This window comes from Acomys russatus, chromosome 13, assembly GCF_903995435.1.
Source record: "Acomys russatus chromosome 13, mAcoRus1.1, whole genome shotgun sequence".
Taxonomy (NCBI): Eukaryota; Metazoa; Chordata; class Mammalia; order Rodentia; family Muridae; genus Acomys; species Acomys russatus.
In genome coordinates, this window is record NC_067149.1 from 11,907,256 (window position 1) to 11,921,346 (window position 14,091).

Consider the following 14,091-nt stretch of genomic DNA (forward strand, 5'->3'; position numbering starts at 1 on the left):
CAGCGATCCGCCTGCCTCTGCCTCCCTCCCGAGTGCTGGGATTAAAGGCGTGCACCACCACGCCTGCTACAGTGAATACTCACCTGGCCTTGCAGGGCTTGTATTAGTGCCACTTTTACTCCTATCAGCCAGCCAGAGGTCAGTAATCATATCCACTTCCTTTTTTTTTTTTTTGAGTTCATAATGAATCATTAGGCCATAAATAGGAAACCAGTACAAGTATAAATTAAATAATTAAGAGGGGTGGTTGTTGTTGTTGTTGTGGCTTTGGGGGTTTTGTTTGTTTTGTTTTGTTTGAGAAAGGACCTCACTGCATAGTCCTAGCTGGCCTGGAATTTGCTTTGTAGATCAGGCTGGCCTCAGACTCACAGGAATCCGCTTGCCTCTGCTCCAAGTGTTAGGGTTACGGGTGTGTACCACCAAGCTCAGCCTTTAATTATGATCTTAGTTTTCTCATGAAACATGATATTTGGGAAGAAAATAACTCATGGCTCATGCCATTAACCAAGCATGGTCAAACCTCCACTTTTGTGCTCCATCATCCATAGCAGATAGATAACAGTTTTATGTCTGTTGCCAAGTGGCCCCAAGATGGTTGCCAAACCTTAAGACTAAATCTTATAAAGAGAAAGAAAGAGCAGAGTGCAACAGCAAGGATCTACCAGGATATTCCAGAAGGCTTACCCAGGAACTTCTGTTCCTGCAGCCAGCTCCTGCTTTTGAAAGGCTCCCAGGTAGTGCTTTTTCTCAGCCTTGGATACCTGCTGTGGCAGTTAACCACACCCACCATAGGGCAATTGCTTGTCCTAAGAGGCCAACCCATAACTTAGGTAGCATATTTAGTCTTGGGCCCTAGACCTTAATCATCTAGTGCCATAAACCACTACCCAGGGGCAGATGCTAGAAATCAACAGTCCTAAACAGGAGCCTTAAAGTTCAACTTCCTTCCTCCTCACTTTCTCCAGACCTTCCTAGGAACTAAAGATCAGTGGATTGCCATGTAATAAGAACATATGTATCTCTTCCAGAGCTTTGTGGCAATTTCTTTATTTATATCAAGCAGGGCGTGGTGGCTCACGCCTTTCATCCCAACACTCAGGGAGGCAGAGGCAGGTGGATCTCTGTGAATTTGAGGACGACCTGGTCTACACAGAGAGCCCAGGACAGCCAGGGCTACACAGAGAAACTCTGTCTCAAAAAAAAAAAAAAAAAAGAAAGAAAGAAATTTTTCTCTAAAATTATTTTAGCAACCAAAAGAGTCCAAGGAGAGGGAAGGCACAAAAAAAATCTCCCCAGTCCTCTGATAAACCCCCCCACACACATTAGCAGAGACTTTTGAGATTGCGGTTCTTTCTTTCCGGCAGCTGACTAACAGCAATTTAGTTCAAAATTGGTGGACTTGGAGGCTAGTGTCCAAAAGCATTCTGTGCGCCACTCAGAGATTCTCAGCAAGTCCATTGCGTAACGTGTATGACTCTTCCTTAGTGATAAGAGCCGAGAAGGATCACACCGCCATAGTCCCTATCTCATTGCCTTAGTGGCAAGCTATCTCATGCTTAGTCAAGTCTTGGGCAGGTGGTTGATATTGTCAGCTTGTATCAGACAGAGATAAGAGACCTGAGACAATCGTCCCTAAAAATAGACCACTCAGAAGAGTGGGGCTACGTGAAGCCTAGACAAACATCCTTTACAAGCTCCCCCGCACTCTATCACACATGCCAGGAGGACACAGAGTATTATCCAGGGAACTTCTGCACACCCAGTGCTTGGAGCGTAATAGGCACTCAATGAAAACAATGTTATATACATATATGTTTTGCCTGCATGTATGTCTGTGCACCTCAGGCATGCCTGCCGCCCATGGAGGTCAGAAAAGGGTGTCTGATCCCCTGAACTGGAGTCACAGAGATTGTGAGCCACCTTGTGGGTGCCAGGAGTTGAGGCCAGGTGTTCAATTCTGCAAGTGATCCTAACTGCTGAGCCGTCTCCCCATCTCCCCAACTCCCCACTCGACTCAATACAATTTCAACAAATGCCTGAACTGCTACAAAACAGAAGACTGAAAAACAATGATGATTCAAATCCTGACCCTAATCAGAAGTTCCTCTGGCCAGTGGAAGTCAAGCAATTGCCTAGTCTTCCCTCAGATTTAGCAAAGCTGTGTCCCCAGGGTAGGCAAATCCTTGACACACGCGTACATCATAATTTTAATATTAATCACCCCCAGCTTGATGGATTCAGTAAACCTCAGGTACACTTTGTGTCACGTTTTGATTCTGTTCTTCAGAAAAACCACTAGATACAAGTAAAATAAAACAGCATCTGAACTTCTGAAGGCCTCCGTGCGCTCTTCACAGTGTCTGTGGCTGGGTAAGCATCCCACTGTTGTGACTACGATGATGGGTATAGCTAACTTTCCCATGCCCCATCATCTACTTCCACGCAGGCTTTTAGTGAGGGAGCACCACGCTCCCAAAACTACCAGCCCGTGACCGTCAACCACGGGAGTGGTCACAGCTTTTCCTCTTGGAGGCACGTACAGGTTCCCTTCACCTTGCCAGCAACCACCCAACTCCTTGTGCTCAGTGCCATGGTTTGATTTCTCTGGGTGTAAATCCAAAGCCACCAGCGGCTGTTGGCAGCTGCGTGGCAGCTGCGTCGCTCCCACTGTCTTCCACGCAGTACTAACTGTCCCCCTTCCCCTTGTCTGTCTTCCAGAAAGTACAAATAGTCTCCTTTCTCATCATCTCGCAAATTGCTCTTGTGTTAGAACGGTACAATGTGAGGCTCTTGTTCCCTATCTTGTGGGGCTGGAGAACTGTTGCCCTTGTGCCAGGTGTGGTTGACTGTCTTAGCCAGCAAGGGGACATAACTTACCAATGACTACAACGATCCCGAGAGGTGGGGTTTTCCTTGGAAAAGCAGCACAGAAAGTTGCCTCATTCTCATCTCGTCAAAAAGGGTGTGCCTACAAATTCATTTGTAAGTGCTTGTCTCTTCTCCCTCCTGCACCCTCCCTGTGCTCTCTTCTCTCACAGGGCCACTGCCCCAGTCCTGTGGACTGGCTGAGATGATCTCAAGGGCCCTGTCCCCACCCACTGTTTTCTTGTACTAATGTGCTCCCCTACACACTTCCTCTTTCTCTTCTTGCTCTGCACGCTGCATCTTCTTAAACCTTCACTGGGTATCCCAGGGGCATCTCCCACAGTCATCCATCCCGTTCTGACTGCAGGCAGTGCCAACATCACCCAGACGTTGCTGACTGTTCTCAAAACGAGACCTGCTGCTCCGTCCCATCTTCTACACGCCTCCGTCTCTTAAGGCTAATTTTAAGAATTAGGCGTGGGAAAGTAGCTCAGTGGTAGTGTTTGCCTAACATGTGTGAGGCCCTAAGTTCAAAAACAAGGGGAGGTTTAGAAAATGACTCAGCCAGACCTCAGTTCGGTCCCCAGAACAACCCATATTAAAACAAAACAAAACAAAACAAAACAAAAAACCCCAACTACCATAGTGGCACAAGCTCATAATCCCAGTGCTGAGGAGGCAGAGGCACATGGATCCCTGTGGCTCACCAGGCAGCCAGCCTAGTACTTGGTGAGTTCCAGGCCAAAGGGAGACCCTGTTTAAGAAAACAAGGCACCTGAAAAATGACACTTGAGGTTGTCCTCTAAACACACACACACACACACACACACACACACACAATTATAATTCTTTTTTTTTTTTAAAGATTTATTTATTTATTACGTATACAGTGCACATTAGATCACATTATAGATGGTCGTGAGCCACCATGTGGTTGCTGGGAATTGAACTCAGGACCTCTGGAAGAACAGACAGTGCTCTTAACCGCTGAGCCATCTCTCCAGTCCCACAATTATAATTCTTGACCCAGATATGTTGACTCATCCTAGCACAGGAAGCTGAATCAATCTAATAAGCCTAGGCTACAGTAGTGAGTTCTTAGACAACCCGGGCTAGGTAGCAAAAGCTTGTCTTAGCAGAAAGGGAGAGGGGGCTTAATGGCATTTCATTCAACTTGTAATACAAAAAATATATTTAGGAAAAATTATAACTCTGGAAAGAATTAATTCTTTTGTTTGTTGTTGTTTTCCTGAGACAAGGTCTGCATATAGGCCAAGCTGCACTTGAAGCTACGATCCTCCTGCCTCTGTCTCCTGAGTACTGGCGTTAAAGGTAAATAGTCCCCATACCCAGCTGGTAAAAATCTAGGGTAAATGAGATGGTTCATTGAGTAAAAACACTAGCCACACACCCTGATCCCTCAAGTTCATTCCAAGCACACAAATTATTTCATTTTATGTGTATGGATGTTTTGCCTGCACAAACTGTACATGTCTGCACATCACACTTGTGTGCCTAGTGCCCATGGAGGCCAGAAGTGGGAGGCACTGGATCCCCTAAACTGTAATTACAGATGGTTGTGAGACACCATGTGGGTGCTGGGAATTGAACCCGGGTCCTCTGGAAGAGCAGGCAGTGTCCTTAACTGTGAACCCTCTCTCCAGACTCTGGTGGGATGCATCTTTAATCCCAACACTCTTAGGGCAAGAAAGGGCTGGAGATTGGGGAATTTCCCAGAAGCTTGTGGGTCAACTTGCCTAGAATATACGTCAGAAACAAAACATAACCTGCCCAACAAGGTGGAAGGCAAGAATTAACTTCCAAAAGTTGTCCTCTGACAGGCACATACCATGGCACATGCACGCTTGCACTCATACATGCTAGTGCATGCACACACACACACACACACACACATATACATGAATTACATACACATAACATACAAAATGCCATTTTTTTTTTTTTGGTTTGAGGTTGTTTGTTTGTTTGTTCGTTTTTCAAGGCATGGTTTCTCTGTGTAGCCTTGGCTGTCCTGGAGTCACTTTGTAGACCAGACTGGCCTCGAACTCACATCGATCCACCTGCTTCTGCCTCCTGAGTGCTGGGATTAAAGGTGTGCACCACCACGCCCAGCTTAAAGAGCATTTCTTAGTGTTTTCACTAAAACCTTTTTGTGTATTCTCTCTGTCAGATCCTAGAGCAGCGAGGAAGAGCAGGAACTGTGCTATTAGAAGCTCTTCCTTCTTAGGGCCAAAGTAAAAAGGCTCTGACTCCCCCAGAGAGAACCTGAAATCTCCAGTTGGAGTTGACCTCAAAACAGGCCAAAGACTGAAGATTTGTGTCCTTGTTGCAGAAAAGAGATTGGCTGCTGTTGGCCAGAGGGGAACCCATGGTCCCCAGACACAGCCAGAGTGCCCCAGCCTGCAGCTTTTATGTGATCACACCATCTCCTTCTCTCACACTGCTGGTGAAGTTGGTGGCCACAAGGGAATTGATGCTGCCTGCCTTCTTCCCCCAGCTCTCTGAGGACCCACCCGAAGATAGCCTAAAGATCATAGAGGCAAGTGCAGCCCATGTGTCTAGTGCTCTATTGCTGTGAAAATGACACCATGACCACGGCTTTTCTTATCAAAGAAAGCATATAACTGGGGGCTTGCTTACAATTTCAGAAGCTTAGCCCATTATCAGTGTGGTGGGGAACATGGCAGCACGCATGGAAGTGAGGCAGTAGCTGAGAGCTACATCCTGACTTTCAGGCAGCAGGCAGAGAGACACTGGACCTGATGTGGCCTTTTGAAATCTCAAAACCCACTCCCAGTGACACACCTCCTCCAACAAGGCCACGCCTCCTGGTCTTTCCAAAGTATTCACCAGCTGGGGGCTAAATATGCACATATCTGAGCCTATCGTGGTCAATGTCATTTAAACCACTACACCTTGGGACAAGTAGAGTGGAGGTTGAGAAAGGAGTGAGGGAGAAAAACCAGGCCATGGGGGAACATATGGCGAGCAGATGGAGTGTGTTATGGCCATTGGAGATAGAAGCAAGGATAGAAAATGAGGTAGGAGGCAGCAAGGTGGAGATGAATTGAGAAGCAAGACTGGCTGGAGGGAAATGAGCTTTGTGAGGAGACAGTTGGGAGAGAAATGGGCGTTGACATAGGCAAATAATAGGGTGTCTTAGAGAAGATCCCACAAATTTGTGCACATGAAAAAACATACACACACACACACACACACACACACACACACACACACATTATATATATATCCCTGAAATTTGATTTAAATGAATGCCAACACGTAGGTAGCTGTGAAGAAAAAAGGGAAAGCATCCTAGAAGAGAAAGCTGTGAGCAGGCGGGAGAAGTCCAGACAGGGCTGTCCAGGTGGTAAATTTGATTTGTTTAGTTTGGTCTGGCGTGCCCTTTGCAAAAGCCAGCCATCATGACCGCCTCTCATCTGCACTTCTACCTTGGAGAGGAGAGCAACCCATGGAGGTTGCGGAGAAGAGAGGAGTGCAGTAGAGAGGAAGGGATGGGTCACAGGAGGCAGCGGGAGGCAGAGGAGCAAAGAAATAATGGGCAGTAAGGAACACATCCAGTGGGAAGACGTTGGTGAGCTTTCGTGTCTTTGAGTGTTCAGGACAGTGTTCTAGTATGTGTGTGCCAAGCCTCTAGACATACGGCAACATGTCTGTGGCTCCACTTAGCACCTCCGTGTGACACTACATTCCTGTAATGTACATGCATGCCTGTGCTCTGGGCCTCTGCTGGGGAAAAGCAGTAAAAAGAAGTCTGAAATTCAGATGCTGAGAGGCCAGCAGGCCCCTGGGACAGCCTTCTTCAGCTCCCTCTTCCCCTTTCTCTACCCGTCCCTCCTTGCTTTCCCATCCCTCCCTCCCTCCCTCTCGCTGTCTAGAATCTTTCCTCCCCTGCCCCCCCCCCCAGGTTGGGATGGGAGAGGAAGCTCTGGACTGGGAGAATGGGAGCTACATTCACTGCTGGCTGGCTGAGGAGCACAAAGGACAGAGCCTGGGATTGTGCTTGATGCCTGGCAGCCATGGAAAGGCAAAGAGGTGGGCAGGAATACCATGGCTTCCTCGGCAGGTCTCACTCCAGGCCCCCCCCCCCACCCGTGGTTCCTGGCACAGGATGTTGTGGCCGGAAAACCTAACTACTCAGGAATGCTGCGCTCCAGTGTCCTCCTTCTAGGTCCCATTCGCCTCAGGCTGGGTGCTCTTAGTACTAGTCTTAAAGACTGGGGCACCGCTACCCTACCATGTCACCTAAGGACGCACCCTCCCTCCACATTGGACCCCTTGTACCTCTCTGGGGAGTTTCTGGTTTCTCTCAGAACCCAGTGAGGTTTCCTGGGGCTTCAGAGTCTCTAGTCACCAAGAGTTCCATCTCCTCTGTCCCTCCTGAGGTATCTTCCGTCCTCCTCCGGCCTCTCACATACTTGGGCCTCTATGTGGCATCTCATGTTCTGTGACCTTGAATTCCCTAAATGAACTGCCTCCTCTGCTCCCCAGAGTACACTGGACAGCCTGGAGCTGGGGCCCACCTACAACCCCCTACAAGTTGGGAGCCAGCTGTATTCACTTCTGACCAACACCTATCCCAAGCCTCAGGGACGGCTCTACAACAGCAGCCAGGAGAGCCGAGGCCTTAGAAAGGTACCTCTCTCTTGCCCCCCACCTTCTCTTTATCCTCCCATCCCTTGTGCCCACCCAGAAACAGCACAGGGCCCAAGAAAGCGGTGAGGTGAAGCAGATTGGTTAGTTGGTTTGGCTTTTGTTTCTGGTTTTGTGTTACTGAGACAGGTCTCACAACGCAGCAGTGTAGCCCCAGACTGAACCTGAGCTTGTGCCATCTGCCTGCCTCAGCCTCCTGTATGTGTGTATTGGGGAGAGGGGAGGGGTGGGGGTGGGGGACATGGCTCCTGCCATCACATCCTGCGGCTTAGGTATTCTAACCGTGGCAGTTATTAACTCTTAGTCATCCACCACCCCGTCTTGTTAAACAAACAGGCCACCTGGAACTACAACCACAGGCCTCCCCTTGAAAGAAAGGGCTGATGGGGAGGGAGGCGGGGCTAGAAGCAGCTAAGGGAAGGGAAAGGGTTGCTGCTTGCCAGGCTTTCTAGTAAGAGCGTCAGATACTGTTGAGTTACTCTTCAGCGAGGGAAACATCACCCTGAGTCTAAGATGAGGAGGCAGTAACCTCGGAATGGAGCTCTGGAGAAAAGGCTTGAAGCCAGATGCCAAGCAGGGTGGCTCACACCTGTAATTCCAGCACTCAGACAGCTAAGGCAGGATTGCTGTAAACTTGAGGCCAACCCAGGGTACAGTGAGATCTGCAAAAAAAAAAAAAAAGGTAGAGCAAGACAGGTCAGAAGGAAACTGAAGATGAAGTGTCTCTAATGTGATCCATGGTCTATTGTATTGTTTTTGCTCAGTGTTTTTTCTGTTTTTCTGTAACTGAGCACTTTTTTTGTTGTTGTTTGTTTGGTTTGGTTTGTTTTTTCGAGCCTTGACTGTCCTGGACTCGCTTTGTATACAAGGATGGCCTCGAACTCACAGAGACCTGCCTGCCTCTGCCTCACAAGTGCTGGGATTAAAGGCGTGTGCCACCACCGCAATGCTACTGAGCACATTTTTATCTCAGCTAAAACTGCAGAAGGGTCTGGCATGGTGGCTCATGCCTTTAATCCCAGCACTTGGGAGGCAGAGGCAGGAGGATCTCCATGAGTTCGAGGCCAGCCTGGTCTACAAAGCGAGTCCAGGAGAGCCAAGGCTACACAGAGAGACCCTGTCTCGAAAAACAAAAAAAAAAAAAAAAAAAGGGCAGTGATTAGATGCATAGGAGCAGAGCCCACCATGAGGACATGTTAGGCAGGCAGAGAAGTGACAACGGGCACGATGATACTATAGAGGAGCCTAGGGGACTTGTCACTGCCCTGGGCATTCAGGATGTCTCTGTAGGAATGGGATCGGGGAAGGAATTAGGACCAGAGTCTGTCAGGGAACAGGGACCGGAACTCAGGAACTGCCTGGTCTTCACACTCTGGTTGTTCTTTGCAGGCTGGGCAGCTGCAGAGCAACAGAGTCCGAGCTGCAGTGGTCCCCCTGCCAGTGGTGCCAGCCCCAGTTAGAGCTCCCAAGGCATCAGCAGCCAGCAGAGCTTCCTCAGGGACCTTCCTGCCTTCTGATTCAGATGAGGAGCTCCCTTCTCAGACCTAAGTTCCCAGCGCCAGAACACAGCCATAGCACTCACAGGATGGCTGCCTGAGGCCAGATCTGTGGGCTGTCAACTCGCACCTGTGAGTGAGCTCAGCCCAAGAAACAGCCTCTCCCTCCTAGGTCCCCACTACGGCCACTGCCCAACTGAGCTGAAAGTGACACACCCAGGCCTGTCTTTTGTCCAGCAGGGACAGTCTTTTGGATCATTTGACAGTGTTGACACAAATGATTAAATGCCCAGTAAGCCTGCACCATTGTTAAGAGCATTTCTAGGCCAGAATTTCTTCCTGCAGCCCTGAGGTCTGGTCACCCTTGGGAAACTGCAACTCAAGAATAAGGATGAGGTTTCACAGCTCAAGAAAAATCAAGACAGGAAGAGTACCCTGCCCAGACTCCCCGCAGCAGCTCCCTTCAGCTGCAGACACTTGAGCACTGAGGGTGCTGTTGTGTAGCCCAGCAGAGGTTGGGGGGGGGGGGACGGGGCAGATGCTATGAAAGAAGCCCTACTCCCTCATCTCCCCTCCCCACACCTGCCCATCTTCCTGTCAGCTCCCTTGGACTACCAAAAAGAAAAAAGAAAGAAAAAAATAGCTACCATTTGTACAGGGCCTTCCCTAAGCTTTAGATTTCAGTAGGTGCCTGGGGAGACTACCCATGTCAATGCAAGCGGCTTTCTGAAGCAGAGACAAATTCTCACGGTGGGAGGAACAACTAAAGACTGAATTAACAGACAACTGACCCAGAGTCACCATGGTTAGAGCCCAGCCCAGGTGAGCCTATGGCCACCCAAGTTCTGAGTGTCACCACCCTGGAGCCCTTTCCCCCTTTCATCGTCCCCAACATAATTACTGGTTCTTCTCCTGATCCTTCCACACCCTCCCAGCACATGCCGCCTGCCACTGCAGCCATTCACGCACAGAGACCTTTTGAACCCAAGCTGGCTTTAATGAGATTTGTTTCATAAATTAAAAATGTATCTGGTAAAGAACAGTACAAAAGTAAGGAGGATCCATACTGGCCTCCTCAAAGTGCACTCACTCCTGACCGGTGGACCCACTCAATAGGCTGTCAATTCCTTAGCTCTGCTGAGCCTCCCCCAGAGAGCCTGCCCCCTCAGCTCCTATCATTTGCTCTACTTCCTATGACTTCCTGGGGTTGGTCATGGCTTGACTCCTCTGGTCTGCCTGTTCTTAATGTAGGCCCCTCCCACCCTCTGGCTCCTGCTGGGTTGTAACAGGTTTTTCTTTGATTTTTCCAGTGCCACCTCCCCATGGATCTCCTATCAGCAACTGTCTCAGGCAGAACCCTCTGACTTGACCCCAGCCCTGTCACTGCCTACTCTAGAGAGGCCACAGTCCCAACCCCCTGAGGCGCCACTTTTCTGGACCTGGCTGTACAGAGCAGTATCTGAGCTGTGGCCTTTGCTGCCACTGCCACCTGTGGTACCAGATTCGGGAAGAACCAAGCCCTGTGGTTTGGGAGCAGGGACAGGCTTCGAGCTGCTGCGGGGAGGTGGCACAGCATAGTCATCGGTGACAGGGTTGTAAGGGAGCTCGTAGCCCTCTTCTTTCAGGCGAGCCTGGCACCACCATGCATCCTTAGGCTCCTGAGGCAGATCATAAAGGTCCCGGGGAGGGGCTGGGGTCAAGCCCTCGGGCTCATCATAGATGGGATCCTCTTTGGAGTCCGTCAGCTTGGCTTCCAGCAACTGCTGCTGCACGTGCCCATACAAATCCCAATAGAGAGGTTTCTTGGAATGCACCCCCTCCCCTGCCGGAGCTGGGGTGCTGCCCAGGGGGTCTGAATACACAGAGTCCTGAGGTGAGCCAGAAGGAATTCGCACAGAGTCTAAAGGCTCAGCATATAGGGCCGGGGGGCTGCCCAGAGGCTCCTGGGGAACAGGAGGGGAAACTGTCTTCCCTTCTGTCTCCCCTTCATGGGAGTCAGTTCTGGAAATATCTTGTCCCTGTCCAACCTTTCCTTGGGCCTTTTGCTGCTGGATAGCAGCCTCCACTGCCTGAAAGATGTCGTTTCCCTGGGCAGTCTGGAAGGTGAAGGTCCCGGGGCCAGAGGGGCAGCGGCGACCCGCTTCAAAAGAGAACATTACCTGAGGGTGTGAAGGGAAACACGTTTAGGAGTCATAAGAAATGAGTCACAGGTCTGACCAAATTAGTGTATCTGCGGGGAAGAGACCACTTGGGAACGGAATTGGCCACCACAATTGATCACCCCACCCAGGGGCCTTCCTCCAATGGTCACCCTCCCAGACAGCCACTGCACCTTGTCCCGGCCATAGCGTCGTAACAGAGTGTAAGGCCAGAAAAAAAGCGGCTCCAGGATTTGACTCTGGGCCCCCAAAGTCAGGAGGGTCAGCTTCTCAGCCTCCACCCTCAGAATGTAGGAGCCTTGCAAGCCGCAGCGTTCAGAAGCCTCAGTCTTCTGCGTGGTTACCCAGAACTGGGATCCTAGCAGGGACACACAGAAAAGGGAAGGAGCGTTGGGGCAGGTTAGGGGACTCGGTAGAGTTCAGTAGCTGACTCCCCAAGAGCACCCCTTCACCCGACTGCATTCCTGCCAGACATCTACCTTCCCAGGTGGGGCTGTACAGGGAATTCTCCAGCATCTCCAGGGCAGAAAACTTAGGTGGGCTCTCCGTCTGCGCCAAAGCCCAGCCTCCTTTCTGCAGATAAAAAGGAACATCGGGGATCTTATATCTAATTCCTTTGGGTCCATCCTGGCAGTGCCCCTTAGGCCCAGGGCCGCTCACCCCTAGTCCCTCACCGGAAAGGCGTTTCTGCATAAAGTCTGCACCCAGACGGCGCTGGACGGGGCGTCCGCCGCCAGCAGGTGGGAGCGCTGAGCGGTGTCCAGGCGGAAGGCTGCGGCGCCGGGCTCAGGGGGACTCTCCACAGACACAGGGGCCACGCTCACACACTCAGCCAGGCGGATCACCTTGCAGTCTAGCCGACGAGAGCCGCCTCGACCCCCTCCAGAGCTCGACCCCTTGTGATCAAAGAACTCCAGCCGCGCTACGCCGTGAGGACTGGCTGGGTAAAGCACAGCCCAGGTTTTCCTCCACCTCTGGGAAAGGACGAAAGACGCGGGAGTAGGCGGCAGCACGCGCCCCACGGAGAAGGAGAGACCCTACGCAGGCCGATCTGAGTCTGGGGTTTCCTAGGCAGGGACACTTTCCCAAAGACAATGCCATCCTAACTCCGCACGAAGGAGGGCACAGCTTGGTACTTCACGGGAACCTCACTGGGCTCTACAATTGCCCGCGCGGCGTTTCGACCTGCTTCCGGCCCCTTCCCTCTTTCTGGATTCTTTCACTCATTTCTAAGTCCAGAGGGATTTCGCTATCCACCCCCCTGTGACACACAAACACACACAACGCACACACACACACAACACTACCTTAGTCCCGAAGCGCTGACTCTGCAGAAAGAGAGGACCCTCCATCACAGCCCCGTCCATGGCCCCGGCTGTTCCTTCCGCGCTTCCTGGCCCCAGGGGCAGGGGGCGGGGCGGGGCGGAGCTGCAGGGTGCCGGAGGCGTGCCCGCCCCTCTCGGGCCCCTGCGGCGGTGATGCGGGGCGGGGGAATGGGGGGGCGGGTGGAGGAAGAGGCGCCAGCAGGAAGAACTCAGGGTCCCCAGAAGGGCAGACTGGGCCCTTTATCTTGCCGCACGCACCGTGGCGCCACTCAGGGAAGCCGTGATTGCCAACCAGGGGCCCTGGTGCCTGGGAGTGGAGGCTGAAAGTGACGTCAGATGCTTAACATGACATCAGAGTGAGAAGGTCGTGACATCATCCTCCGGCACCCCGGGGGCACCAATAATGACCAAGGCGGCCCTCGGGACATTAGTTCCCCTTGAAGGACCTGCTCCCAACGCCCAGCCCTGGAATTGGGTTGGATTGTTGACACTGCCTAACTGGGGGTGTGGAGGAATGGCTGGAAGCTGAAAAGCTCCCCGCCGCCACAGGGGCCCGTCCTGCGGTCCGAAACCGTTTGCAAGGCCAGCATCCTGACCACGGCTGCCGGGGCTCCAACCTGCGGGAAAAGAAGGCTTCATTGACCTGGGAGGGGTGGGAGGGATGGGAGGGGGTGGCGCGGCTGTAGCCTGCTCCACGGGGGCGGGGAAGATTTAGAGGAGGGAACCGGCCTGGACAGAATGGAGGGAGAAAGCGGAATGTGGGAGGGCTCTAGGGGACGTGGGAGGGACCAACGAAGAGGGGGGAGGGAGGGGGGTCCAGTCTCCCCTGGCCGAACACTTTTTTTTTTTTTTTTTTTTTATCCTAAAACTAAACTCCGGGACCAGAACTCTGCTTCCAGACTCGGGAGCTCTGCCTAGTCCAAGGTAGGAGAGTCACTGCCGGCCAGCGGTAAGAGAAGTTGGATGGAGAGGATAGTGGACCAGGGGGAAAATTTATTTGGGATGGAGTCGGGGAAGCCAACCAACTGACACTTTTATTATTGCTAAAGGAACAAAAACACGAGAGTGGAGAGCTGAGCAGATAGATCTTGGGGATGGAGACTCCAGGGTGCAGCTTGGAGGCTCTGCCGAACACCAAGGGCTTCCAAGCCAAAGGTTTCCAGAACAAAGCTGTCTTGTCTGAGTTGGGGGAAGCAATTCATGGGCCCCCCTTGCTGTGGAGGACTGTTTTCAGCCTTGGATAGAGAGGCCTGAGCTGAGGAGCCAGCCCTAGCTTCTGGTTGCCCGGTGACAGAAACAGTGGTGTTACAGGAAGCTTGGACAACTCCCCCACCAAAGCCTGCCCGGCTTGAAGCCTCGCTCTCCTGGAGCCCCCTGACCCTGCAGGCTTTTTGTGAGCCCATGTGCTAGGGAGAGTGGCAGAACTCCGTTTAGCCCCAGCCCTTCCTGTCTGGACATCTCCCTCCAGAGGAAACTGCTAATAGTGCTTTCGGTCATAGTTGAGCGATCTCGGGGGTCTGGTCTCACAGGCTTCCCTTGCCTGTACTGCTG

At 51.6% G+C, this 14,091-nt stretch overlaps 2 protein-coding genes across 2 annotated transcripts in view; one reads left to right on the forward strand and one right to left on the reverse strand.

Moving 5' to 3' along the window:
- The window catches only part of M1ap (meiosis 1 associated protein), a 73,726-nt gene extending 64,193 nt beyond the window's left edge, over nucleotides 1-9,533 (forward strand). The window contains exons 7-9 of the mRNA XM_051154764.1: nucleotides 5,219-5,425; nucleotides 7,399-7,542; nucleotides 8,950-9,533. Of these exons, the coding sequence (XP_051010721.1) occupies nucleotides 5,219-5,425; nucleotides 7,399-7,542; nucleotides 8,950-9,108 (510 nt within the window). The 3' untranslated portion in view covers nucleotides 9,109-9,533. The remainder of the gene's footprint in view (nucleotides 1-5,218; nucleotides 5,426-7,398; nucleotides 7,543-8,949) is intronic.
- A 671-nt stretch (nucleotides 9,534-10,204) lies between these two features.
- Nucleotides 10,205-12,667, reverse strand: Dok1 (docking protein 1). The gene is made up of 5 exons (XM_051154765.1): nucleotides 12,523-12,667; nucleotides 11,890-12,189; nucleotides 11,695-11,788; nucleotides 11,389-11,573; nucleotides 10,205-11,215 (listed from the first exon to the last, which is right to left on the reverse strand). The coding sequence occupies exons 1-5, from the start codon at nucleotides 12,580-12,582 to the stop codon at nucleotides 10,403-10,405; spliced, it is 1,452 nt and encodes a 483-aa protein (XP_051010722.1). The 5' UTR covers nucleotides 12,583-12,667; the 3' UTR covers nucleotides 10,205-10,402.
- Between the last annotated feature and the right edge of the window lie 1,424 nt (nucleotides 12,668-14,091).